The 25,460-nt window shown below is 46.7% G+C and overlaps 1 protein-coding gene across 1 annotated transcript in view; it reads left to right on the plus strand.

Moving 5' to 3' along the window:
• The window catches only part of mast2 (microtubule associated serine/threonine kinase 2), a 209,727-nt gene that overhangs the window by 28,837 nt on the left and 155,430 nt on the right, over positions 1–25,460 (plus strand). Inside the window, 1 exon segment of the mRNA XM_083940408.1 lies at positions 784–989. Within this exon segment, the coding sequence (XP_083796534.1) occupies positions 784–989 (206 nt within the window).

The raw sequence follows: 25,460 nt of genomic DNA on the forward strand, positions 1-25,460 counted from the left end.
GGGTCCAAACATTCAGAGACACAGTTTCAATGCATGAATATTCAGTGTTATAATCCAAAGGCTGTTTTATTTCTCATTGTCACAGTTTGACTTCCACGGCTCCGACTCCTGACGTTTTGATTTCACAGCGATGCAAGAATCAGGACGGCGTCGCTGTCGTAGCTTCTGCAGCTGTCTCTGTTCTGTAGCTCTGACGTTACGGAGAAGTCTGGTTACTCCCGACATCCTCAGCACAACTATGCCTCACTAAGAGGTTTTTAATCTGTGTAAATTACATCAAATTATGCAAGAAATGCACATTTCTCTATATATTTTTATGCAGGTGTGTAGATAATGAAGTGCTGCAGTGTACGGCTGTATCAGTATTTTGCACCCACGCACTCTTTGTTTAATCCCGTCCTCAAACGTTTGCCTTTCCAAAGGTTTAATTATGATAAATACATATATTTATATATATGAATGTGACACCAGGGCCGGTGTTACCTGAGGTCGCCCTGTGATTCCTGATCTCTCGCGTTCTTAATCCGGCGCCGATCTGCCGCGTCCGTAATCTGTAGTGAAGTGAACGTTCCAGCGCAGATTAACGTCCTCGTTTCACCAAAACAGCTCATGTGACGTTAATAATCCCACGTGGAACAGCAGCGCGTGTTTCAGATGTATGGATGGGTTAATTTTAAGACATTAAGTGATTAATGTGAGTAACACATCTGCTGTCTGTGTGACTGTGAGGCATTAAACCGCAGAGACACGCGGAGCAGAACTAAGTCTCTCCTCTCTCCGCAGGTAAGCAGTTGCTGCCTCTGTCCAGCAGTCTGCACGCCGGCGTGAGCCAGCTGGCCTGGCAGGGGCCTTCTGGAGGATTCGTCGGGCCCGGGGCCACCGGGGGAATGTCTGCAGCAGCAGCAGGAGGAGGAGGAGGGGAGGTGAACAACCTGGTGCGCATGAGGAGCCAGACCTTGGGGCAGTCTGCTCCGTCACTCACCGGACTGGTGAGTTCACAAAAATGTGTCGTCCCGGGAGTTCGATCCTGTTTGTGCTGAACTCCGTGTCCTCGCCGGAGGTTTATTCACGAGGTCACGGCAGGTGATCCGTCCCAGTTACATCTGGTACGGTCCACTGTTGGCTTCATGTCCGTCACTGGAACAAACGCGGTTCCTTCCTGTGTGTCATGGAAAACAGCCGTGGGAGATGAAAGATATAATTTCAGCGTTGTCTAATTTTCCTTTAGCTGAGGATGAACTCGCCGTCAGTGCTCCTCGAAACGATCACGGCTCCATCTGAACGGCAGAAGAAGTCACGTTCAGGGTCATTTTAGTGTTGAGACGGTGGTTAATGCAGGAGGAAGCTTATGACGCGTGTCCTGCCAACATAACGTGAAGCATCCCTACAAAATAAAAGACGTGCTAAGTGACACACAGTGAAACACAACCCCCTGAATGAGTATTTCACCACAGTAATCCCAGAGAACAGCACGTAGAAGCTTTAACTATCATATCAAAAACACACGACACGTGGAAACATAGAGACCAGAGCGGCAGAGCAACACTGAAGAGTCTCTGAGAACAAGGTATTTCCTCTCAGGTTGAGACTTGAAGACTCATTTTTCTCAAATGAAGAAAATGCTGAAGGCAGATAATTGCTCACACAGGTCGTGTGTTTAAGACGAGCCCAGGAAAAGTACTTTCCCATGATTTCAGGATTTCAGCGACGCGGAAAAAGAGATAAAAGCTTCAGAAACAGACATGGTGCCTGTGGATGGATGAGTGCACGGGCCCAAAGGGGTCAGGGGCCCTTAGGGCGCACTCCCACTGTCCATCCGTACCGTGCCCAAACAGGTTTCACCGCTAAAGTCTGGTTCCTTTGACCAGTGTGAGTGCAGACGTGGCGTGTCTCGGAGCGGTGCGCTTGCCGTCCACGGCCCAGGTAGTGTGAGTACAGACGGGCCTGGAGGGACGGACAAGGACCCTAAAGCACGGGGCACGGGACGGACGCACAGTGGGAGTGCGCCCTAAGTCACAAAATGTTGAAAGAAACACAAAACAATCACAAATTCATGCTAAATGACCACGTGCGTGTGTGTGTGTGTGGGGGGGTTGGGACGTGACGTGGAGGTATACCAGAGATTATCAGTGAACTGCGAACACGTGCGCGCGCCTGAAGGTCTTACCTTTGATCAAGAAAGAAAACATTCACTCTAAAGGCACGAGAGCATGGAGATATTAGCTGAAGGGCCTCACAACACCAGTTCTTCCTCTGCGAGGGCCGGGGGAATACTACATACTGATTGGTTGGTGAAGTGTACACGCAGTTTGCTCGTGCGGACCAAAGAGCCGACGTTGCTGCGTGACGGTTTCAATATTTTCTGGTTTATCTCAGTTACTCAGGAGCTCTGTCGACGCAGGCTCAACATCAGCTACAGGTGACAGAGGCGTCGTGTCATTGACGCTTAACGTTAGCTATCACACCAGGTGAGATAACGGAGTTAACAAGTGTCCGTGGAGACGGCGGTCCAGGCAGAGAGGAAACCATGAGACCACTCTGACCCCGGCCTCTTCACGCCCATGTCCATCTTGTCAAACTCACTTTGCTGTTTTCATTCTGCGGCAGATTTCGTAGTTCCTGAGAGAAGTTGTCTCATTTCTTACGCAGCATAATGTGAGAGATACTTTATTATGCATTCATACTGGGATGCAATGCTTTCTCTTACAAATGCATCAGATTGGTGCTTTTAAATGTGAAATATTCAACACTTTCTTACGGGGGAGCAGGTCCGCGGACGCCCGTAGAGGGGTCCTGTCCTTCTCACCTGTTTCCCCTCTGACCCGTTTTCCTTCCTGCATTTCCAACACACTTCCAATGTTGTTGAGTTTGTATTTTCCTGGAGCTGTTAGCAGTTTAAATGTGTCATAATATAATTTAATATAATATAAATGATGTCGTGTTTCAAGAGAAACTCCTGGAATCTGATTTCTCAAAAACGAAAAATGTGCAGACTCACGGTGAGTCGGTCTGAGTCCGTATGGATCGTGTCTGTTGGACTGGACCTCTGCCAGCTGAATGCAGACTGAGAATGACTCAGTGTTTTACACACAGACACACACACACACACACACACACACACACACGCACTCACACACACACACACACACACACACACACACACACACACACACACACACACACACACACACACACACACACACACACACACACACACACACACACACACACACGCACGCACGCAGAGGCACTTAACCTCCCCAGAAACAGCTGAAATTAAGAAATGAAGCAGATGTGTGTGTGCGTGCGTGCGTGTGTGTGTGAGTGTATGTGTGCATGTGTGTGTCTTAGCTCGACTCTGCCCTCTGCTGGCTCTGGCCTGCGCAACCTCGGCTTTAAAATCTGCTTTTTTTAAGCTTCTTTGATACTTTTCATTCTAAATAACTTGGATATTATGTTGTTTTGTAACATGAAAGATGTATAATCATATTTTATTAAACTAAGTATCCATACTTTCTACACATTTGCAGCAAACTTGTGCAAAGTTTCTAGTTTTCTTTATTAAAGTGCAGTCACACAAATAAGGACGTGCGTCGTATTAGAGAAATAATAACTTCAATAAGAACCAAAAGGGTCAGAAGAAAGATTTATAAAAGGAGTCTTGAGTCCTCTTTTAAATGTATATATAATAAATAATATATTGTTCTGCTCTCTGAAGTGTGTCAGAGTGTTTCTGGGTCATAAAACACGAGTGGAAGTTTGAATCTTTAAGAGTTTAAAGAAGAAAAACGCTTTGATGAGTGAGTCTGAGACCTGGAGCCTCCAGCAGAGGGAGCCAGAGCTGCACGTGAGTCTCTGCTGGGAGCTCACTGTGGCTGCGTTTGTCAGAATCATTCATTCATTCATCTTCAACCGCTTATCCCGGGGTCGGGGTCGCGGGGGGGCTGGAGCCGATCCCAGCTGACATCGGGCGTGAGGCGGGGTCCACCCTGGACAGGACGCCAGTCTATCACAGGACACATAGAGACGAACAGAGAGAGACAACCATTCACACCTACGGGTGATTTAGAGTCATCAATGAACCGAACACCTGCACGTCTTTGGACTGTGGGAGGAAACCGGAGAACCCGGAGAAAACCCACGCAGAAAACCTTTAATGTTTAACGCAGACGGGGAAAGTCTTATGTCAGAGCAGCAACAGAATATTACAAAATAAGGCAAGAAATAGCAAAAAAATAAGCAATAAAGTTCAATTTAAAAAGGGAAGAAATGGAAATAGACATATCTACATATTCACATGATGTAGTGCAGTTGTTCTTGTTTTGTAATAATAATGGAATGAATAAATATGAGTAAATAAGACCAAATAAACAGAATTGACCTTAGTACAGGCGTGTTGCACAGTGCAGGGTACAGGATGAGGTCAATGTGTCGTAATGTTTGTGTCCTAAACTCTGAGTTAGTTAAAGTTACATCAACACACTCAGCACATAAAGTCTCTAAACACTGCGTCCAGGTCTGCTTAAAGAATAGAAAAGCCTTTATTATCGTCACGACGACACTGGAGGCACTCAGAAACAACACAAAACAGCTACAGGACAAATCAAAACAGTTAAAGTCACTGTGACACGTTTCTTTTGTATCTCAGGGCGCACTCAAACTGTCCAAACGGGTTTCACGGCTAAAGTGCGCCCTGAGTTTCCTCTGGATTTCCTTTCCAATTAGTTTTAATGGGAAGAAGAAGCTGTTGTTGTTGTTGTTGTTGTTGTTGTTGTTGTTGTTGTTGTTGTCGGGACCAAGATAAGGCTGTAAGAAAGTGTTCAGTTGGTGCTTCTCGTAAGCGTTCCGCACTAAAATGTCAAAGAAATCCAGCAGGTGTTGAATGTCATCACTATTCTCATATATTTCTGATGATCTATCGTCGCAGCGTCGCTTCCTGTTGCCTACCGCTGTCACGGCTTGAGTGTTGCGCCTCTCTGCAGAGCGACAGAGCGGTCTGTGAGAGAGAGAGCGAGGAACGGCCAAGAACTGATGCGTCAAGCGATGGTGGAGGCTAACACAGCTTCATCCGGAGCTAAAAGAGATGAGATGGTGGTTGATCCAATCAGGAAGCTCCGTCAGCGTCAGTTCTCTGAGTGTCCACTAGGGGCAGGTTTCATAACAGAGCAGTTTCTCATTGAGCCCCATGTTAAACAGGCCGTTTACACAGCATCATTAAACCTGTTTAAGGACAAAAGAACATTCTAGTCTGTGTGTTTAGCTCAGATCTCCATGACAACACTGAGGGGGAGGGGCTAGTTTTTATTTGATTGGAGGTTAAAGTTTATGAATAATTAGGGGCGTGGCCTCTTGAGTGACAGCTAGCCTCTTGCCCTCACTTCTCCTCGGAGGTAAACGTCAGCCAGATGGACGTACGCCCCTCCCCCCAACGTCACATACATGCCCTTTTTTGGTCAGAGGAAATGAGGCGGAGTCAAAGTCTGACAAGATGGAGAGTCCCGTAGGCGAGGACGATTGGATCAAGTTGAGAGAACGGACCTGGACGGAGACGCTACGTCTGTTTTTTAGTCTGTGGTGTAAACAAAGCAGACGTTTCACTTCTCAGCGCACGCGTCGATGAAGGAGCGACGAGGTCAGGCGGGGGAAGAGGGCGGGGCTTCGGAGGGAGGCGGAGTTATTCAAGTGCTGTGAGACGAGCCAGAAAGGGAAGAATTGATTTAATAAGAGGTACAAAATGCTACAATGCAACAATAAATGTGACATCTACGAGGAAATACGGAGAATGAGAGACGTGGTTGTGTTGCTTTGTGTGTTTAATAGTTATTATAAATAAACTGCACTTGATGGACACGATAATGCACAAAGTAAACATGATGAAAACAGATGAAACCGTAGTGGTATGAGTGTAGTCCTGCATGTTTGTTGTGGTGTCAGCTCTGGGAAAGACTCTGTTGGTGCCCGGTGTGCGTGTGCATGTGCGTGCGTGCGTGCGTCTGTGTGTGTGTGTGTGACCTCCGTCTGTGGTGAAATCCCTTAAAGCTAAAAAAGAAGAGGAAATGTACCCGTGGTTTATTTTGGCTCGTGTCGCCCGCCTCGCGCTCGCTCTCTCTGTGACTCTGACGGACGGCAGGAAATTGTTGCGTTGGATTTTCAAAGTGGAAAAATGGGATCAGAGTTATTTTAGCCGAGTAAATAATCTCAGTTTATTCTGTTTCTCAGGGGGAAAGTTCATCAATGTTTTCTTTTCCCTTTGGCAGACGCTCTCCTCTACGCTGTACGCGCCCCTCTCTCTCTCTCTCTGTCTCTCTCTCTCTCTCTCTCTCTCTCTCTCTCTCTCTCTCTCTCTCTCTCTCTCTCTCTCTCTCTGTCTCTCTCTCTCTCTCTCTCTCTCTCTCTCTCTCTCTCTCTCTCTCTCTCTCTCTCTCTCTCTCTCTCTCTCTCTCTCTCTCTGTAAACAGCTCTTCATGCTCGTCATATTTCCGCCCCAGTGTTGATCCTCGGGGTCACGGCTGTCAGAGCTTTCTTATTACCGGGCGTAAAGCTCCATCTCATGGTTGGAATCGACTCACATTAGGAGTTAGGAAGAACACCTGAGCCCCGCTCGTCTTCCTCTTCCTCTTCTTCATGCTGCTCTTCTTCTTCTTGTCTCCGTCATCGCTGTTGTTTTCCTTTGCCATTATTTAGCTGTACCAGTGTGTCGTGCACAGATCTACGTACGCACTCGGTGCCACGTTCACTGCAGCAGCTCTGGCAAAACTTTGCACAGCTCATGTTGTTGTCCTTCAAAATAAAGGCGCTTGCAAGAAACATGAAAGCTCATAACATAATCATTGTCAACCTGGCAGACCCTTTTAAAATGTGTTAACTGTCCGTCTCTGTTTCTCAGAGTTCAAGGTTCAGTTCATGAAGATATAAACCTGAGGAGAAGGCCGATGACACGCAGTTAAAACTCTCTGCACCGGCCGTTCCCATTCATTTCCTATGGAGGAGGTGTTAGCGCCCAATGTAGCGGCGCGCACCGCTCAGATGTGCCTCTCTGCCGCTGCGCTCAAAGTTCAAATCAGTTGAACTTTGACCTTGTTTCCGCTGACCTTTCAAAAGCTCAACCAATGACTTAGAAGCTTTGAGTGTGAAGTTTAGGTTTCCTAGGCAACCAGAGAGCGACATCAAGCCGGAGGTTCCCGAACTATTTAACGTGACATTAAAGTCGTTTCATGATCTGGGAAGAAAACGTAATGACGTAAAGGTTCATCAGCATCACAGCAGGTTGGTGAAGAGGCAGTTTACCAGCGAACGGTTGTTTTAAAACTTTCTTTTTTCTGCCATTCATTCACTCATTCATCTTGATCCTCTTGTCCCTGTCGGGGTCGCGGGGGGCTGGAGCCGATCCCAGCTGACATCGGGCGTGAGGCGGGGTCCACCCTGGACAGGACGCCAGTCTATCACAGGACACATAGAGACGAACAGAGACAGACAACCATTCACACCTACGGGTGATTTAGAGTCATCAATGAACCCAACACCTGCACGTCTTTGGACTGTGGGAGGAAACCGGAGAACCCGGAGAAAACCCACGCAGACACGGGGACAACATGCAAACTCCACACAGAAGGGCCCCAGCCGGGATTCAAACCAGGAACTCTCTCGCTGTGAGGCGACAGTGCTAACCACAACACTGCCATGTAGCCTTTTCCCGCCATTTTGCATGAAAAAAATACCTACTTCAAAATAAAGGCGCTTGCAAGAAACATGAAAACCCATAACACAACAGATATTAAAAGTGGTTGCCAGGTTGACAATGATTGACTGTCCGTCACCGTTCCTCTAAGTTAGAGATTCAGTTTAAGATATAAACTGAGGAGAAGGCTTCTTGTTCTGCCATTTTGCATGAAAAATGACTTTAAATGATTAATCGTCGACCTTTCTTTCGACTGAGTAACGGATGAGTCTATAATAATACTGAGGACACGTCCCCCAGCTGCTGTAGGAGCCTCTGTGCCTCAGCGTCAAAGTAAAAGCCAGTAAACAGTGCCTCCATGTTGCTGAACAGCAAACACAGAGACGTTACCTGGCCCCGGTTGTCATGACATCACTTTTAAAACCCTTTTAACGCGTCTGCAGGAAGAGGATTAGTGATGAAGTGTCGCCACCCGGGATGTTAACCTGTGGGTTTGTGATGTTACCACCTGTGTTTTTAATGTGTCCGTGTGTGTGTGTGTGTTAGTTATTAAGTGAAATGAATGGAGCTTATGGTGTGTGTGTGTGTGTGCGTGTGTGTGTGTGTGTGTGTTGTGGACGTCCAGATGGTGTTTATCTCTCGACTAATGGACGACGGTCTGCTCGCTGCCGTTTCCTCCCTCACACACACTTTAAGAGCATGTGTGTGCGTGTCCCCAGACTAACAACCAAGTATCGCCTGGTAACCCCTCCACGTACAGGTGGTGTGTGTGTGTGTGTGTGTGTGTGTGTGTGTGTGTGTGTGTGTGTGTGTGTGTGTGTGTGTGTGTGTGTGTGTGTGTGTGTGTGTGTGTGTGTGTGTGTGTGTGTGTGTGTGTGTGTGTGTGTGTGTGTGTGTGTGTGTGTGTGTGTGTGTGTGTGTGTGTGTGTGTGTGTGTGTGTGTGTGTGTGTGTGTGTGTGTGTGTGTGTGTGTGTGTCCTTTTGGGTCCAGAGTGTCTGTGAGCGCTGCGTTCAGCATCACATTAGCATGTTGTTGATGTGAAGGGGAAAGGAATGAAAGACTCTGCAGGAAGAGGAACACAGGGCCGGACATGAAAGGGGAGCGCTGCTGCATTGTTGTGGCTCTCTCTCAGGAACATCATTAACTCTGCACACACACACACACACACACACACACACACACACACAGAGCAGCTACTTTAAACCTTGTTTTGATGTTTGAGGGGTGGTTGAAAAGAGTAAACGTGTCCTCGCACTTTGGTTTTTCACATGAAAAGATCAACATGAATCAGATCCGTCCGCAATTAAAGAAGCTCTCCAGGCCTTTGCACCTGAGTCTGTAACTTAACAGTCAAACATAAATGGGACCTCAGGCTCCGTCCATCACGTTCATGCACCGACTGAAACTTTCGTCTCGCATTAAAGTTCAGGAACAAGTTTGATTTTCTGATTTTTTCAGATCTGTCAAAACTGTTTGACCACAAACATCATCAATCCAATTAATGTTTTATACTTCACTGTCCCGCTGGGGAAACCTTTCTTGGACTCAAACTCTGACACCTTTAGCTGTTCTCACAATAAAGATCAATAAAGAGAAACAATTAAAATACAAGTCAATAGATAGAGAAACGTAAACAACAATCCCAATCCAATTTAAAGTGTCATAACTCAGATCATAGCCGACCGTCAACAGGTCTGACAGTGATGTTCAGGTGGATGAAATGAAGGATGAAGGAAGAGGATTGACGGAGACGGAGAGGGAGGGCCGTTCATCATCTTCTCTGTCGAGGGGCAGAAAGTGGAGACAACTGGGTTCCTCCGGCGTAGAGAGGAAAGGAGCTGAAGCATATGAGAATACAGACTTGGTGTGCAAATATCTTTACCCTTAGTTTTGTTGACTCATCGATGAGTTGATTTAGTCGACGGATCTGTAAAGAACCGTGCGAAAGCGTCACTTTAAAGCTCGGGTTAATCAGAGACGTGCTCATCACTCTCTTGGAAAAAAGTCCTCCAGCATGAATGAAAGCACCAAAAACCACAAATGCACTAAAGAAATCTTAAGAGTGAGAGCTGTAACATCAGTCATTCATTCGTCTTCAACCGCTTATCCCGGGGTCGGGGTCGTGGGGGGGCTGGAGCCGATCCCAGCTGACATCGGGCGTGAGGCGGGGTCCACCCTGGACAGGACGCCAGTCTATCACAGGACACATAGAGACGAACAGAGACAGACAACCATTCACACCTACGGGTGATTTAGAGTCATCAATGAACCGAACACCTGCACGTCTTTGGACTGTGGGAGGAAACCGGAGAACCCGGAGAAAACCCACGCACACACGGGGACAACATGCAACATAAATCATAAAGTCCCATCACCTCCCAAATTTTATCACACAGGACAGATTGAGATATGAATCGTTGAATGCGTCTGTTTTTATTGTATATATTCATTTAAAATGTCTTCCTTTGCATAAATGATGCAGCATCAACTGTACGTCTTTATTATCTTCTCTTTATTCTTAAACGTTGAACAACAGTTGAACATGAAGGCAGAGCAGACGGATAAGTTCAGCTTTGAAATACAGATTTTTGCCTCTTCTGGACACGTGTGCAGAACATCGATGTGTTATATCCTCTCTTTGAGACACACGGGGAAAAGGCTGGGATGAAGCGAGCGGTGTGCAGGCAGCTCTCTGTGAAGTACACCTGCTGTCTGCAGACGTCGGGCCTCAGCCTCGCTGACCTCACCATCCATCTGGGTGTGTCGGAGCTGCAGGGGAGCGGGCTGACGCAGCTGCCGGTTAAATATACATGAGAACATGTTGAATAATTACTGCGCTCTCTCCGACTCTCTGCAAGAGGATGACGGAGACGGGCGCTTTAACGGCTCCTCTTCCTTCGATATTGGAGCGTTTGTTTTCCACAGGACGGAATGAGATCCAGCGCTGAGATGCAGAGCTGAGATGCAGAGCTGAGATGCAGCGCTGAGATGCAGAGCTGAGATGCAGAGCTGAGATGCAGCGCTGAGATGCAGAGCTGAGATGCAGCACTGAGGTGCAGCACTGAGGTGCAGCACTGAGATGCAGAGCTGAGATTTATATTCTTCAGTTTATTTGCTTATTGAACACAAACAGCTGAAGATCTCTCTTTTGAGGTTCGTGCAGCACTGGAGTCACTCTGCGGTTAAGTCGCGATGTATCCCCCTTTCAATGCGATTGGGTCCGAGCCTTGTTCTTCTGCGGTGCTGGGTTCCCATTGTTTGAACAGATCGGAGTCATTTGACCTCTTTTCCGTCGTCTCACTGAAGAAAGAAGCGACTGTCATTCATCACCGGTTCGGTTGTTGTTGTGTGTTTATTCTACCTGATGTTTGGACCCGGACGTAGTACTTTTGAAATGGTGTTACGCCAAACTTACTTACTCTTGTATGTATTTCCCGTCATGCATGGGATCACAAGACACCACTATTGAACATGCATCTTCTCTCAAAGCGTGTGGAAACAGAAAAGAAGCACAAACCAACAAGAGAAGAGCAAACTCAAAACAATTACCGTATTCTCCTGAATATAAGACACTGAAACTGGATTATTTTGTTTGTTTAATGGGTTCCTGAAGGGGACGATTTCTGATTAGAGGAGAAAGAATCAGTTTGTTCTGCTCGTTGGAGCGGCAGGTTTGAAATCATTGGCTGGACAGAAAATACTTGTTTTACGGAGGGACGTTTTATATTCAGGGTGGCCTTATATTCTGGACAATACGGTACTATTATAACAGCATGAACCACAAACTTATCATCTCAGTTAAGAGCCTCTTTTCTCTTCTGCCTCATTTATTTGTTTCTTTATAAAAATCCAAAGATGCTGCAGCTTTAAAACACTTCTGTTCAATCTGTGTTCAAACACTCTAGTGTGTGTGTGTGTGTGTGTGTGTGTGTGTGTGTGTGTGTGTGTCTCTAACGGCAGGATTGTGTCTTCGTGTGAGTCCGAGTGCTTTCAGGGCAGCGGTGATGAGTCACGCTGAAGGTTGGACTCTCTCAGAGGAGAACGGAGAGCACAGGGTGTGTGTGTGTGTGTGTGTGTGTTCCCAGCAGCTTATCTACTCCCTGCATATCTACATGATGTCTGTCCTGCTTATTTTCACATTCACTCTGCTCTCTCTCACACACACACACACACACACACACACACCTCTTCATCTTGCCGTAGGCTGTCAGTCGTCCTTGTCATGAGTGTGATTCATAGCTAAAGGAGGAAACTGTGTTCCTGTACTATTCTTACTTCACTTGCTGAGAAGCAGCGGGACTCACATGTCCGTCTACTCTCTACGCACACACACACACACACACACACACACACACACACACACACACACACACACACACACACACACACACACAGAAGCTGCTTTCACTCACGCACCGGCGTCTAAAATCACCGGGGCGTCCGCCACTCTAAGGTTAGGGTTAAAGGGCTGCCGTGATTAGTCTGACGTAATCCCGTCTGTTTCTCTTCTGTTCATTCTGCAGCGTGGTGCTGATGAACGCAACATGAGCATTAAAGTTATAATCTGTAATATTTCCATCTGTTTAATTGCCTTTTATGTGACTTCCTATCACATCATCATCGTCTCTATCACACTAATGAAAGCACTTGTTGCTGTAGTCTCTCTGTGTCTGTGGAGACGCTCTCAGATGTAAACACGCCCCCGTGTCAGTGACGCCGCTGACAGCCGCTGGTCTGTCGGCCCGGATCATCACTGGTTATGCTGCGTTCACTTGAAATTGTAACTTCGAACTTCTGAGCCTGAGGCTTGTAGTCAGGGCAGAAGTGTAATAGGAACATGTGTGTGTCTGTGTGTGTGTATGGATTTAAGAGGGGAACATTTAGGGGACGGACCGGAAGTAGAGAAAAAAGTCAACACATATAGTGAGCAAGATGGGGACAAGCTCACCTGCAGTTACATGTTATCGCCACAGAGGGCGCTAGAAACGACTCTCAAATCTGACAGATTACAACTTTAATATCCTTTATTCTCCTGTTTTACTGCTTTAATAAAAACATATAAACTAAATGCAAAATGGTTGCACCGTTGCAGACGGACAAAAAAAACACAAAGAATAATAATTAAAGCAAAAACAAACAAACCTGAACATTGATTATTTTAATTTACATATTCAAAAATGAGCGGCTGCTCCTTTGCGTTGAAAGGAGCCAGTTGAGGTGGTTCAGGATCATCTGGTAAGGATGAACCCTGGGCGCCTCCCTAGGGAGGTGTTCCAGGCACGTCCAGCTGGGAGGAGGCCTCGGGGAAGACCCAGGACCAGGTGGAGAGATTAGATCTCCACACTGGCCTGGGAACGCCTCAGGATCCCCCAGTTAGAGCTGGTTAATGTGGCCCGGGAAAGGGAAGTTTGGGGTCCCCTGCTGGAGCTGCTGCTCCTGAGACCTGATCCAGGATCAGAGACTGAAGATGAGATGAGATGAGATGAAAAATGAGCGGGAGAAAGTACAATTTTTTAATCCCACCCCTTCTCTTTAATTAGTAATAGTATTTATAATATATATATAATATTATTAATCACCACTAATCTTAACTTTATAACGAGATGTAGATTAACTGCACACATAGTTTCTGTTTGTTATAACGAAGGAGCTTATCACGTAAATGTGGTGAAACGGGTACAAAACATCCATCGTCTTAATTTTAGCTGCGGTTTTTGTTCGACTTTGTACTCAAGTGGCAGTGATACTGTTGTGAAACCGCTCCTGAACGTGTGCAGCAGGGTTTGGTTGTTTTTGTCGGAGGTGAAGGGCAGAGAGGAAGGAGCAGATTACAGATCTGACTTTCCATCTCACAACTCACACCTCAGCGCTCCAGCGGTGCGTCCCGTGATGAGATGGAAACACATTATGCAGGAGCAGGGATGGAAGAGGGGGAAAGAGCAGCGCCGTGATGGACAGAATAAATAAATCAGGGCAGAGTGTGATAACAAAACCCAACACGGTGGAGGTGGAGGTGGAGGTGGAGGAGCGGAGAGAGATGAAGCCCTGTCTGACCCGCTGTCAGAGGAAGGAAAAGTCCAATTCTTGCATATCTTAAACAAGTTTTACACAAGTCAAGGTTTATTTTCTCACTTTAAAGCGTCACTCCAGCACAGAATCACCCCAGGGTCTTTTCTGCAATTATACACGCATCATATAAGACATCCAGAAAGTTCTTTTTGTTATTTACGGAGAAATCGCAGGACGTGGCTAACAGTGATTAGCTCGGGGCAGCACGGTGAAGGCATTCAAAGGTCTTTTTTAACCACTAATGCTGCTGAAAATTACAGCAAACCTCTGCAGCAGCATGAGAAGAGTCCCTACACACACAACAAAGCAGCAACAGCGTAGTTAGTGAAGCCAGAGTTTATTAAAAGAGTGTTTAAGGGCGCCCTCCCACTGTGCCTCCGTCCCGTGCCCCGTGCTTTAGGGTCCTTGTCCCCCCCTCCAGGCCCGTTTGTACTCACACTACCTGGGCCTCGGAGAATGCTTCTTGCTGCCTATACGTCATCACGCCGTAACACGTCACACGCATTGATGACGTCATGGCGATGCGTGGCTTTGCTTCCAGATCTTTCCGTAGACCTCGGAGTTTTTGTGCGTCTTGTCGACTGTTTTTGAATCTTTTCATCGACCAAATCTGCAGTAAACACTCCACCTCCGCATCACACCAACGTGAACCTTTCACCGCCATTGTTTGAAATGTCCGCGCATGGTCCCTCCTTCTTTTTTCTACGTCCCAACAGGCGCACAGAAAATGACCTCAGAACCGCCGTAGGGCTCGTACACGTGCGCACGCTCGTGCTCGTACACGTGCAAACGTGCTTTACAAAAGCCCACCTCTCCCAAACGGGCCGTGGACGGCCAGCCTAGACGCGGTACGGTTGCACTTACACTGGTGAAAGGAACCAGACTTTAGCCGTGAAACATGCTGGGGCACGGTACGGAGGCACAGTGTGAGTGCGCCCTAAAACGGCACAGTTATGCACGGAGCGGTTGCACTCACACTGGTCAAACGCACTAGGCTTTAGCTGAAAAACCTGTTTTGGCCCGGTGCGGAAGGACAATGTGAGTGCGCCCTTAAAAACTTACCTGCTGGCCCCTGTACCAGCCCCTCTCATAGTAAAGTCCATTACAGTGGATTACCAAAGTTGTTTTCTGTGTCGGGACTCTTCTCTATCTAAATTAATATGTTAAGCATCACAGAACGTGTTTCTTTAAAACAAGAAGTGACCGGACACGGGTCTAAAAACGTCTTTGCCTGGAAATGACTTTCACTTTGAAACTCCCAAAGTTGGATCCGTTGTAAAGTCTATTTTCCTTTTTATGATCTCACTCTTAATGTTCTGCTTAATTACAATTTTTAAATGGGCTAATACATAATTGAAGCATGCGCCGGCTCTCACATAATAAAAGCCCTTAATTCACCACAGCGGGAGTTTCTGGGGCTTGATTTCATAACAGACGCAGAATTAAGCCCGTGTGCTGTTGAGTGTGCAGCGCCCTGGGCTCTATCTGCCGCTCCGCTCTCCTCATTCGTCATCAACGCAACCTTTACAGTTTTCTCCTCACGGTGACTTTAATTGGGTGAAAACGTGACGAGTGTATGCTAGAGTTCAGGGGGCGCCCGGAGTCATCGGTCAGCCGCCGCCGCTGCACCTGTAATTCCCTCCTCTGCATATCTTTATTAAGAGCCTACTCACACTATCCTTTTGGCCGCGGCCAAAACCGGTTTTTCAGCTAAAGCCTAGTACCTTTAAGCAGTGTGAGTGCACCCGCTCCGCGCACAGCTGCGGCCAGCGGGCTGTCCACGGTCGCTTGAAAGAGGTGTGCTTTAGCGGAGCCGTTTGCACATGTACGAGCACGAGCGTGAGCACGTGTACGAGCACGAGCACGAGCCCTACGGCGGTAGCGTTATGTCCGCCTGTTCGGACATGTAAATAGAAGGACGGACCATGCGCGGACGTTTAACAACAACAACAATGGCGGTGAAAGGTTCACGTTGGTGTGATGCGGAGGTGGAGTGTTTACTGCAGATTTGGTCGATGAAAAGATTCAAAAACAGTCGACAAGACGCACAAAAATCCGAGGTCTACGGAAAGATCTGGAAACAAAGCCACGCATCGCCATGACGTCATCAATGCGTGTGACGTGTTACGGCGTGATGACGTATAGGCAGCAAGAAGCATTCTCCGAGGCCCAGGTAGTGTGAGTACAAACGGGCCTGGAGGGGGGGACAAGGACCCTAATGTCCGGATTGCGGTCCGGGAGGACAGTGTGAGTGCGCCTTAAGTCTCCAAGATGTCTGTTCCTACACATTTGGTCCTTTTCTCCGTCGCTCACTTCTTCTTCATGGCCTCAAGGAATCAGCGTCTTTTCTTTTTTTTTTTAATTCTCCATCTTGTTTTTGCTCCATCTGGGTCTTTTACCTCCTGCGTAATTAGCAGCAGAGCGGCTTTTAGCCTCGCTGCAAAGCATGGGAAAGTAGAGCTTCGGATGGGCAGACCTAAGTGGGGTTTTTGCAGAGTGTGTGTGTGTGTGTGTGTGTGTGTGTGTGTGTGCGTGCGTGCGAATGGAAATATTAACCTGACTCCATTCCCCAACCCTGCAGATGTTCCACTACTTTGCTGCTAATGGGAAGGAGTCAGACGGGTCGTTCATTTTCTCTCTGCCTGCACGTGACGACCATCCACTGAAACACACTCAGACACTTGATTTTTCTCACTACATTGAGTTAATTACCTGCCAATGCACACACACACACACACACACACACACACACACACACACACACGCTTAAATCAAAGAGTCACCTCCTGCAGTGACTGACTGTCTGACTGACTGACTGACTGACTGCAGACAGCAATTAGAGCCAGACGATGAAAAATGAAATGTCTGCATGTGATCAGTGCACATGTGGAACGCACAGAGGGGAAACAAAGCACAACATCGTCCCAGGCTCCGGGCGACTCGACTCACTCCTCTGAAATAATTAACCGGCATGGAGAGGCTTTATTTTTACTGCGTGGGTGTTTTTTTTATTTTTTATCGCTGAGAAAAAGAGACTTTCATCGAGTGGAAACTAGAAAACAGCAAAACTTCTCCCACTTGTTCGGCCCTTAATGTCGTAGCCACCGTTAGTTTGTCAGCTGTAGTCCAGGTGTCAGACCTCAGGGATGAGGACTCAGATGCGGAGGTACGCAGGTTGAGCTGGCGTTTATTCTTAAATCCAAAACGGGAAGCACTGGCGCCTCAGGATCCCCCAGTTAGAGCTGGTTAATGTGGCCCGGGAAAGGGAAGTTTGGGGTCCCCTGCTAAAGCTGCTGCCCCCGAGACCCGACCCCGGATAAGAGTCTGAAGATGAGATGAGATGAGATGAGTTACGTGCAAAATAATGAAAAATTTGATTTTACTGTAAAATAAATACCTCACATGATATCTTTGCGATGTCGCCCGACCCTAGTAGTGGCTGGAAATCAGAAATTAGACAAAAGTCACATGATCAACGATATCATTAGGATTCATCGTCGCTTCCCTCTGAACCTGAAGTGTCGGACGTTATCCACGCTTTCCACATGCGGCTGTAAATGAAACACCCACACAAAGCTACACACACACACACACACACACACACACACACACACACACACACACCTGACACTTTTTCACCTTGTCATTGGCTGCTAATTGCCTCGTCCTCTCCCCCCCCCTCTCTCTCTCTCTCTCTCTCTCTCTCTCTCTCTCTCTCTCTCTCTCTCCTCTCTCTCTCTCTCTCTCTCTCTCTCTTTCTCTCTCTCTCTCTCTCTCTCTCTCTCTCTCTCTCTCTCTCTGTCGCCCAAGATGTCGCACAACGAAAACACAAGGACAAAAACACACTAATGCACGCGCCCACGCATAAACTCAACAGGAACCCAGTGTCCTTGTCACCTTGGCAACTGTCCTTCAGAGAAGTTTCGAGTGTGTGTCGTCTCTCTCTGCGGGCGATGACTCACTCGCCTCTTCCCCCCCCCTCCCCAGCTCGTTTCTCCCGGTGTGTTGTTCGCTCCGAGGCCCCGGTGCAGATCGATGGCTCTCTGCAGCCTCCGTTTTCTTGTTGTGATTAACTCTGGGAGCGCGTTCGTGTCCTGAGGGGTGAGATTTGGGAGTAACGCCGGCTTTGTTTGCGCTCATGCAGCAGATAAAAGCAGGGCGGAGATACAAAACAAAAGCGTGGCTCTGCTCTCTGGGTCCCCACGGGCCTCCGCTTCGGTCCAGCCACTGTTTACTCCCGACAGCACGCCGTTAAAGAAGAGGGAACGCAGACGCACGGTTTCACAGCGTTGGCACAAACACAGTCTTCAGAGAGCCCCGGAGCCCTGAGCGGGTTTGATCAGGGGGCTGCGTTTAGCTCCGGGCCGTTTCCAGAATATTCAAGCACACGTGTGTTTTATCCCGTGTTGTGGGAGACGGACTCATTACTGCAGGTTTGTGCTTCCCTCCAGATCCAGAGCTCATTATTCAGATTATTCCGACGCCGCATGAATGCAGCATGAATGCAGCACGAACGCCCAAACTCGCTATTTCAAGGGTCATTCGGGATCCAAACAAAACAATGTCGGCCGACACGACCGACTGGATTTTTAAGACCAATGCTGATTTTAGATTTCACCGATTAAGTGAATTTTTGAGCTGGAATAAAATCTCTTCTATGTAGATGATGCAACGATATGACTCCGCAAAGGTACGAAAGAGTAAATAAAGAATAAATAATAAAATAAATATCCTGTTCAGCACAACTCCAACATTGACCATTTAAATAAAGTATAAAAAATCAAATAAATATATAAATGTATATGTTCAACATCACTCAAACATTGGCCATTTAAATAAAGTATAAAACACAAAATATATCTAAATTAATATGTTTAGCATCACTAAAACATTTAACATTTAAATTAATTATACAAAAATAAAATAAATGTATAAATTAATATGTTTAGCATCACTCAAGAGTTGACCGATTAAATAAAAGATTAAAAAATTAAATAAAATAAACATAATGTTCTGTATCAGTCAAATGTTGACAATTTAAATAAAATAAATAAAAAACTAAATAAATAGCTTAATAAATATGTCCAGTCAAATGTTGAATATTTAAATAAATAATCAAATAAATATCTAAATAAAAACCATGTTCATCATTTAAATAAATAAAAAATAAGATAAATAGCTTTATAAATATCATGTCCAGTCAAATGTTGAATATTTAAATAAAGACTAAATAATAATAAATAAATAAACATAAAAAATTAAAATAAAATAAATAACTTAATAGATATAATGTTTAGCAGCGGCCAAATGTTGAATATTTAAATAAAAAATAAATAAAGAATAAAATAAATATCTAAATAAACATCATGTTCAGCATCAGTCAGTTGTTGACCATTTAAATAAATACATTAATATAAAATATATTAAAATATAGATAAAATATACAGCTAACTCTAAGATGTTTAACAAACACCCTCAGTTGCTTTATGCGTGTGTGTGTGCGTGCGTGCGTGTTTGTGCGTGCGTGCGTGCGTGCGTGTGTGCGTGTGTGCGTCCTTCCACTTCTTTCTCCAAATCTTTCTACTTTCTTTCCCTTCTTTCTTTCTTTTCAGGTAATTGAATCTCAGAATGAGCACAACTGCAAACAGCAGGACTCATACACACACACACACACACACACACACACACACACACACGTACAGACAACACACTTCTTATTGATCTCACACACAAATCCTGTCCTTCAATCCAGACTCACTCAGACAGCTCTCAGTGGTTAGTGTTTTATTTATCAGAGTGTGTAGACCACACACACACACACACACACACACACACACACACACACACACACACACACACACACACACACACACACACACACACACACACACACACACACACACACACACACACACACACACACACACACACACTTTGATAAGTGGACCTGCCACTGTGGCTGAGTCATTGATTGACAGGTGGACTGATTGTGTGCAGGCATTGATTAGTCAGGTCTAGTGAGGCGGAACTTCCTCCTGTCAATCAAAACAGGAAGTGGAACATGTCTGATGTAATTATAGAGGATTTCATTGGTGTTTGTCTCAACCTGTCAGAGTGTGTGTGTGTGTGTGTGCGCATATGTGCATGCGTGTGTGTGTGTGTGTGTGTGTGTGTGTGATCCTGTATTTTGCCGTCTTTTCAGATCCCAGTAAATAAAAGCGTAAACGGAGCGAATTGCAAATGAAAGGCTTGATTTGCATGACAGCACGAGTGTGTGTGTGTTTGTGTGTGTGTGTCTGTCTCTGTGTGTAAGTGTGCGTCTGTCTGTGTGTGTTTGTGTGTTTTTGTGTGTCTGTCTCTGTGTGTGCGTGTATCTGTGTGTGTGCGTGCGTGTGCGTGCGTGCGTGCGTGTGTGTGTGTGTGTGTGTGTGTGTGTGTGTGTGTGTGTGTGTGTGTGTGTGTGTGTGTGTGTGTGTGTGTGTGTGTGTGTGTGTGTGTGTGTGTGTGTGTGTGTGTGTGTGTGTGTGTGTGTGTGTGTGTGTGTGTGTGTGTGTGTGTGTGTGTGTGTGTGTGTGTGTGTGTGTGTGTGTGTTTGTGTGTGTGTCTGTCTGTGTGTGCGCGTGCGTGTGTTTAAAGTCATTTTTTAACCATGATGGTAGAGTGAACCCTTTGACTGCAGCGACACGTGTCGATGACGTAGCGTAATGATGTAATAACCACTCGTATGAACAGATTCGTTCTAAAGTGGCGCTCACCATCCATGGAAGAGAACTCGTCACGTGACTAATGGTTTGGACCTGTGACACTAGTCTGAAGAACTCATTTCAGTGCAATAAACTGCAATAAATCTGAATTTAATTCAGTTATGAAACCAGTTCAGCGGTAAAGTTCACGACAGTTGGCGTCGTTTGAACCGTGTTTGGTTACAGCGCCCTGAGAAAACGTTACTTAAACCAAATATCTAAATCTAAAACAATAAGAAACAGCAGCTCCCTGAGAAATAATCTGGATTATTTCAGTTTAAAAGGTGTGTTTGAATGATGAGGTGTTGGCTGTGTGAGGCCGAACACCAGTTTAATTTGATGTGTGTGTGTGTGTGTTGTGCATGTACGTGTGTGTGTGTGTGTGTGTGTGTGTGTGTGTGTGTGTGTGTGTGTGTGTGTGTGTGTGTGTGTGTGTGTGTGTGTGTGTGTGTGTGTGTGTGTGTGTGTGTGTGTGTGTGTGTGTGTGTGTGTGTGTGTGTGTGTGTGTGTGTGTGTGTGTGTGTGTGTACGTGTGTGTGTGTGTGTGTGTGTGTGTGTGTGTACGTGTGTGTGTGTGTGTGTGTGTGTGTGTGTGTGTCACACACCCTGGGAGCTCTGGCTAATGATGTTTTGAATGCAGTGTGGTTTTTCTCATTTACACTCTGAGACGAGTGTGTGTTCATGCTCGGTGTCTTACAGAGAGCGGAGTGTGACAACCACGCCACATGAGGCGGCGGTGGGGGATAACCACACACACACACACACACACACACACACACACACACACACACACACACACACACACACACACGCTTTGACTCTTTGTCTTGCCTGTTACTGCTTCTTTCTGTCTCTAGTTACCAACAGAAGTGTCAGTGTGTGTGTGTGTGTGTGTGTGTGTTTGATGTTGATCTTTGAACGTGGCGCTGCACGATATGGATTTTCTTCTAGCCAACAACCAATAATCACCTGCTTCTCACGGCTGATACGGAAAAGTTAACTGAAGATTTAACAGTTTTTTGTATTTTAAAAACAAGTTCATTGTCTGGAGTTTACGCAGTTCGACTGAGATGAAGCCGTTACTGATGTAAGGGCGCACTCACACTGTCCCTCCGCACCGCGCCAAAACAGGTTTCACAGCTACAGTCTGGTTCCTTTGACCAGTGTGAGTGCAACCGTACCGCGTCTAGGAGCGGCACGCTTGCCGTCCACGGCCCGTTTGGGAGAGGTGGGCTTTAGTAAAGCATGTTTGCACATGTACGAGCACAAGCGCGCGCACATGTACGCGCACGAGGCCTACGGCGGTTCTGAGGTCATTTCCTGTGCGCCTGTTGGGACGTAGAAAAAAGAAGGAGGGACCATGCGCGGACATTTAAAACAATGGCGGTGAAAGGTTCACGTTGGTGTGATGCGGAGGTGGAGTGTTTACTGCAGATTTGGTCGATGAAAAGATTCAAAAACAGTCGACAAGACGCACAAAAACTCCGAGGTCTACAGAAAGATCTGGAAACAAAGCCACGCATCGCCATGACGTCATCAATGCGTGTGACGTGTTACGGCGTGATGACGTATAGGCAGCAAGAAGCATTCTCCGAGGCCCAGGTAGTGTGAGTACAAACGGGCCTGGAGGGGGGACAAGGACCCTAAAGCACGGGGCACGGGACGGAGGCACAGTGGGAGGGCGCCCTTAGAGGCGGAAAACTCACTGATTACCAACATGAAAATAGACTTTTTTGCACTGATGTGACTCTGCAAAGACTCAGAAAGGCTGTTTTCATAAACAAATAACATTATTAAAGAGGCGCTGCACACTGTTTAATTAACGATATGACTGGAACGCATCAATATATACAAATAATTCTAACTTTGGCCGATGCTGGAGAGTTTGAACTGGAATCAAACATGATTTTAATGCCAATTTAAAAATACTAACCATCATAAACTGCGGGTAAATAATTAACAGGTAACCGTTTCATCCCCGGGCTCCGGTTAAAAAAAAGCTTGTTTTTCACCATAAATACACTGAAATGTGTCTCTGACGTGGCTCAAAGGGAGGTAATGTAACCAGGTGTGTGTGTGTGTGTGTGTGTGTGTGTGTGTGTGTGTGTTTTTGCGCGTGTGTGTGTGTGTGTGTGTGTGTGCGCGCGTGTACGTGTGTGTGCGTGTGTGTGTTGATATTTAACATATGCAGGATGAATCAAAGCCTGGATTATTGACAGCTTGGTGGGTTATTGGAGACCCCGCTTACTTAGTTTTATTAGCTCCTCCTTGAGCTTTTTGTCATGTAAGCAGACACACACACACACACACACACACACACACACACACACACACACACACACACACACACACACACACACACACACACACACACAAATGAATGGGCGTTAATTAGGAGAGTGAGCCATCGCTTCTCTAATGGAGCAGGGCAGAGACACACCGTCCTGAAGTGATGTATGGTTGTAGGTCTGTTACGACCCACCGCTCTCCTCTGCTCTCACACTTAATGTCCAGCATCCATCACACTAACTGGGTTACAGCGGCACACACACACACACACACACACACGCTCACTGCTTCCTCCTGCTACCTTCCTCCTCGCCCCTGCTCAGCCAGGTGCCTCCAGATTCAGGTCAGCATGTGTTGTGGTTTTACTCCTGGACTCCGAACAAGTCGTTTCCAGCCCCGGGGTCTCGGTTTACAGCAGACCCGGGGTCAGTGGGATTCAGCGGATATGCGATCTCTATCGACCGCGTCAGATTAGGAGAAGATCTCATTACTGCTTCTTTCTCCGTGGGTCTGTTCTGCCCTCCTCTCTGCGTATCTGCAGGTTTCTCCTCTCTGCATTACGCTGCTGTCCATCCATCACACTGCACGCGCATCGATCCGACCACGAGCCGTTAGTTATCAGAAGAAACGCCCGAGTGTCTGAGTGTGAGTGCGTACTGCAGGTTGTGCGTCAGGGCTGTTGGAGCACATTTTGGGAGTCAAATATAAATCTCATCTCATCTTCAGCCTCTGTTCCTGGATCAGGTCTCGGGGGCAGCAGCTCCAGCAGGGGACCCCAAACTTCCCTTTCCCGGGCCTCATTAACCAGCTCTAACTGGGGGATCCTGAGGCGTTCCCAGGCCAGTGTGGAGATCTAATCTCTCCACCTGGTCATGGGTCTTCCCAGAGGCCTCCTCCCAGCTGGACGTGCCTGGAACACCTCCCTAGGGAGGCGCCCAGGGGGCATAGTCAAAATATAGACGGCAATCGAATGCTGAAATTGAAAATTCGAAATCAAAATGACTTTAATTGCTTCGTTGGACGGACGGGTTTGGGTTTCAGGCCGACGTCGCTGATCCAACCTCTGTGGTGTGGTGTAAAATCCAGTGCTTCCACATTAATACAGTCGGACACAGCTCTCCCTTCAGCACCATGTTAGTTAGTTATCACTTTCTCCAAGCAGGACCATCAGTGTTTTCTGCTCTGCTGTATTCATGTCTCGCCTGGAGCTAAGGTCACCAGATAGAGAGCGACGTTCTACTGTTAAGAGAAGAGATTTGAAGTCCGTACCTTCCAGATACAGCAGGAGAAATTGAGAGTGAAACAGACGAAATATAAAAAAAGAGAGGGTTATACTAGATAGGTACTCAGCTGATAACTTGAGTTGAGAACATCCGGAGGGAAAAGGTTAGAACGTGCGTCCTTTAAGGTAGGGCAGTCCAACTTCGGTCCAAGGTTATTTTAGATTTTGCGGTGTGTCCCTCAACGTCAACGTCTGGTTTTCGGCTGATTCAGCGCGTTGAACTGGTGTCGTGGTTCGTCGTTATAGCAAAATATGTTCCTGGAGACCTGCTGCTGCGGGAACTACAGACAGAGGAGGTTCGGAGGTGCTTTCACAGTGTGTGTCACATTCACCTGTTCACACAGACATTCACACTGATGGCAGTGGACATCTACAGGCCATCTAATGTAACAATTCACACCACATTTACACACCCATGCGCAGCACGAGGAGCAATTTGGGGTTCAGTGTCTTGCCCAAGGACACTTGGGCAAGTGGGGAAGGTGGGGATCGAACCGCCAATCTCTCGAATGGAGGACGACACTGAGCCACAGTCGGCCAAGGTATTGGATCAGTGCATCTCTAGTCATTTCCTCTCATGCAGGCACAGAATGGACGATCCAGTTGGTTGTTGGCTTTAGTCTTTGTGATGTGTTCAAGTGCAACTTTCTGGGGCGAGACACAGGCGACACAGGCGACCTGAGGAGGGGCGACAGTCGGCTCGGTGTGTCCCTGCCTTTGTGCCTCCGTCGACCAGGGTTGTGCATGTTGTCCAGCTCATTAGAACCGTCCTGTACGGAGTTATTCAGGTACAGATTGTGAGTTAATATCACTTGGAGATGCGAGTCCAGCTCCCGTATCTGTCGTTACACGTACGCAGTCCTTTGTTCCTTTGTTCCTCTTAGCTGCACCACAGAAACCCTCCTCTGGGAGACTTCAGACACGACTCTTCTCACAGCTTGTTTCCTTGTCTCGCTGTGATCTAATGCTTTTTGCTTTGACGCGCTCACACAGCAGACATCTGGAAGTGTACTGAATCCACAAGTAGTCATTTAAATGCCACTTGAAGGACGCGTACAAGGTAGAGTATTCATCTGTCAGAGCCGTGGGTCGTCTCACACGGTGACAGGTGCCGGACAGTGAAGGACGAACGGGACATTTTCTTTCTAAAGAAATCAAATCTCTTAATATAATCGTGTTCGTCCGTGACTTTAGTTGTTTAACGTAACGGCAGCGATGTCACATGACGGACCTGCGAGTCTGGAAAGTTCCTTAAAGCATGAAGTTATAAACCAGACTGTCCTCATTCACTGTTTTAGATATATATATATACACCAGATATACACCTATGAAAGGTAGGGCACTGTTGTCCGTATGTCACATTTAGTCGTCTAAACTTAACCGTCTCCTTTAGTCGTC

This window comes from Echiichthys vipera, assembly GCF_963691815.1.
Source record: "Echiichthys vipera genome assembly, chromosome: 3".
Taxonomy (NCBI): domain Eukaryota; kingdom Metazoa; phylum Chordata; class Actinopteri; order Perciformes; family Trachinidae; genus Echiichthys; species Echiichthys vipera.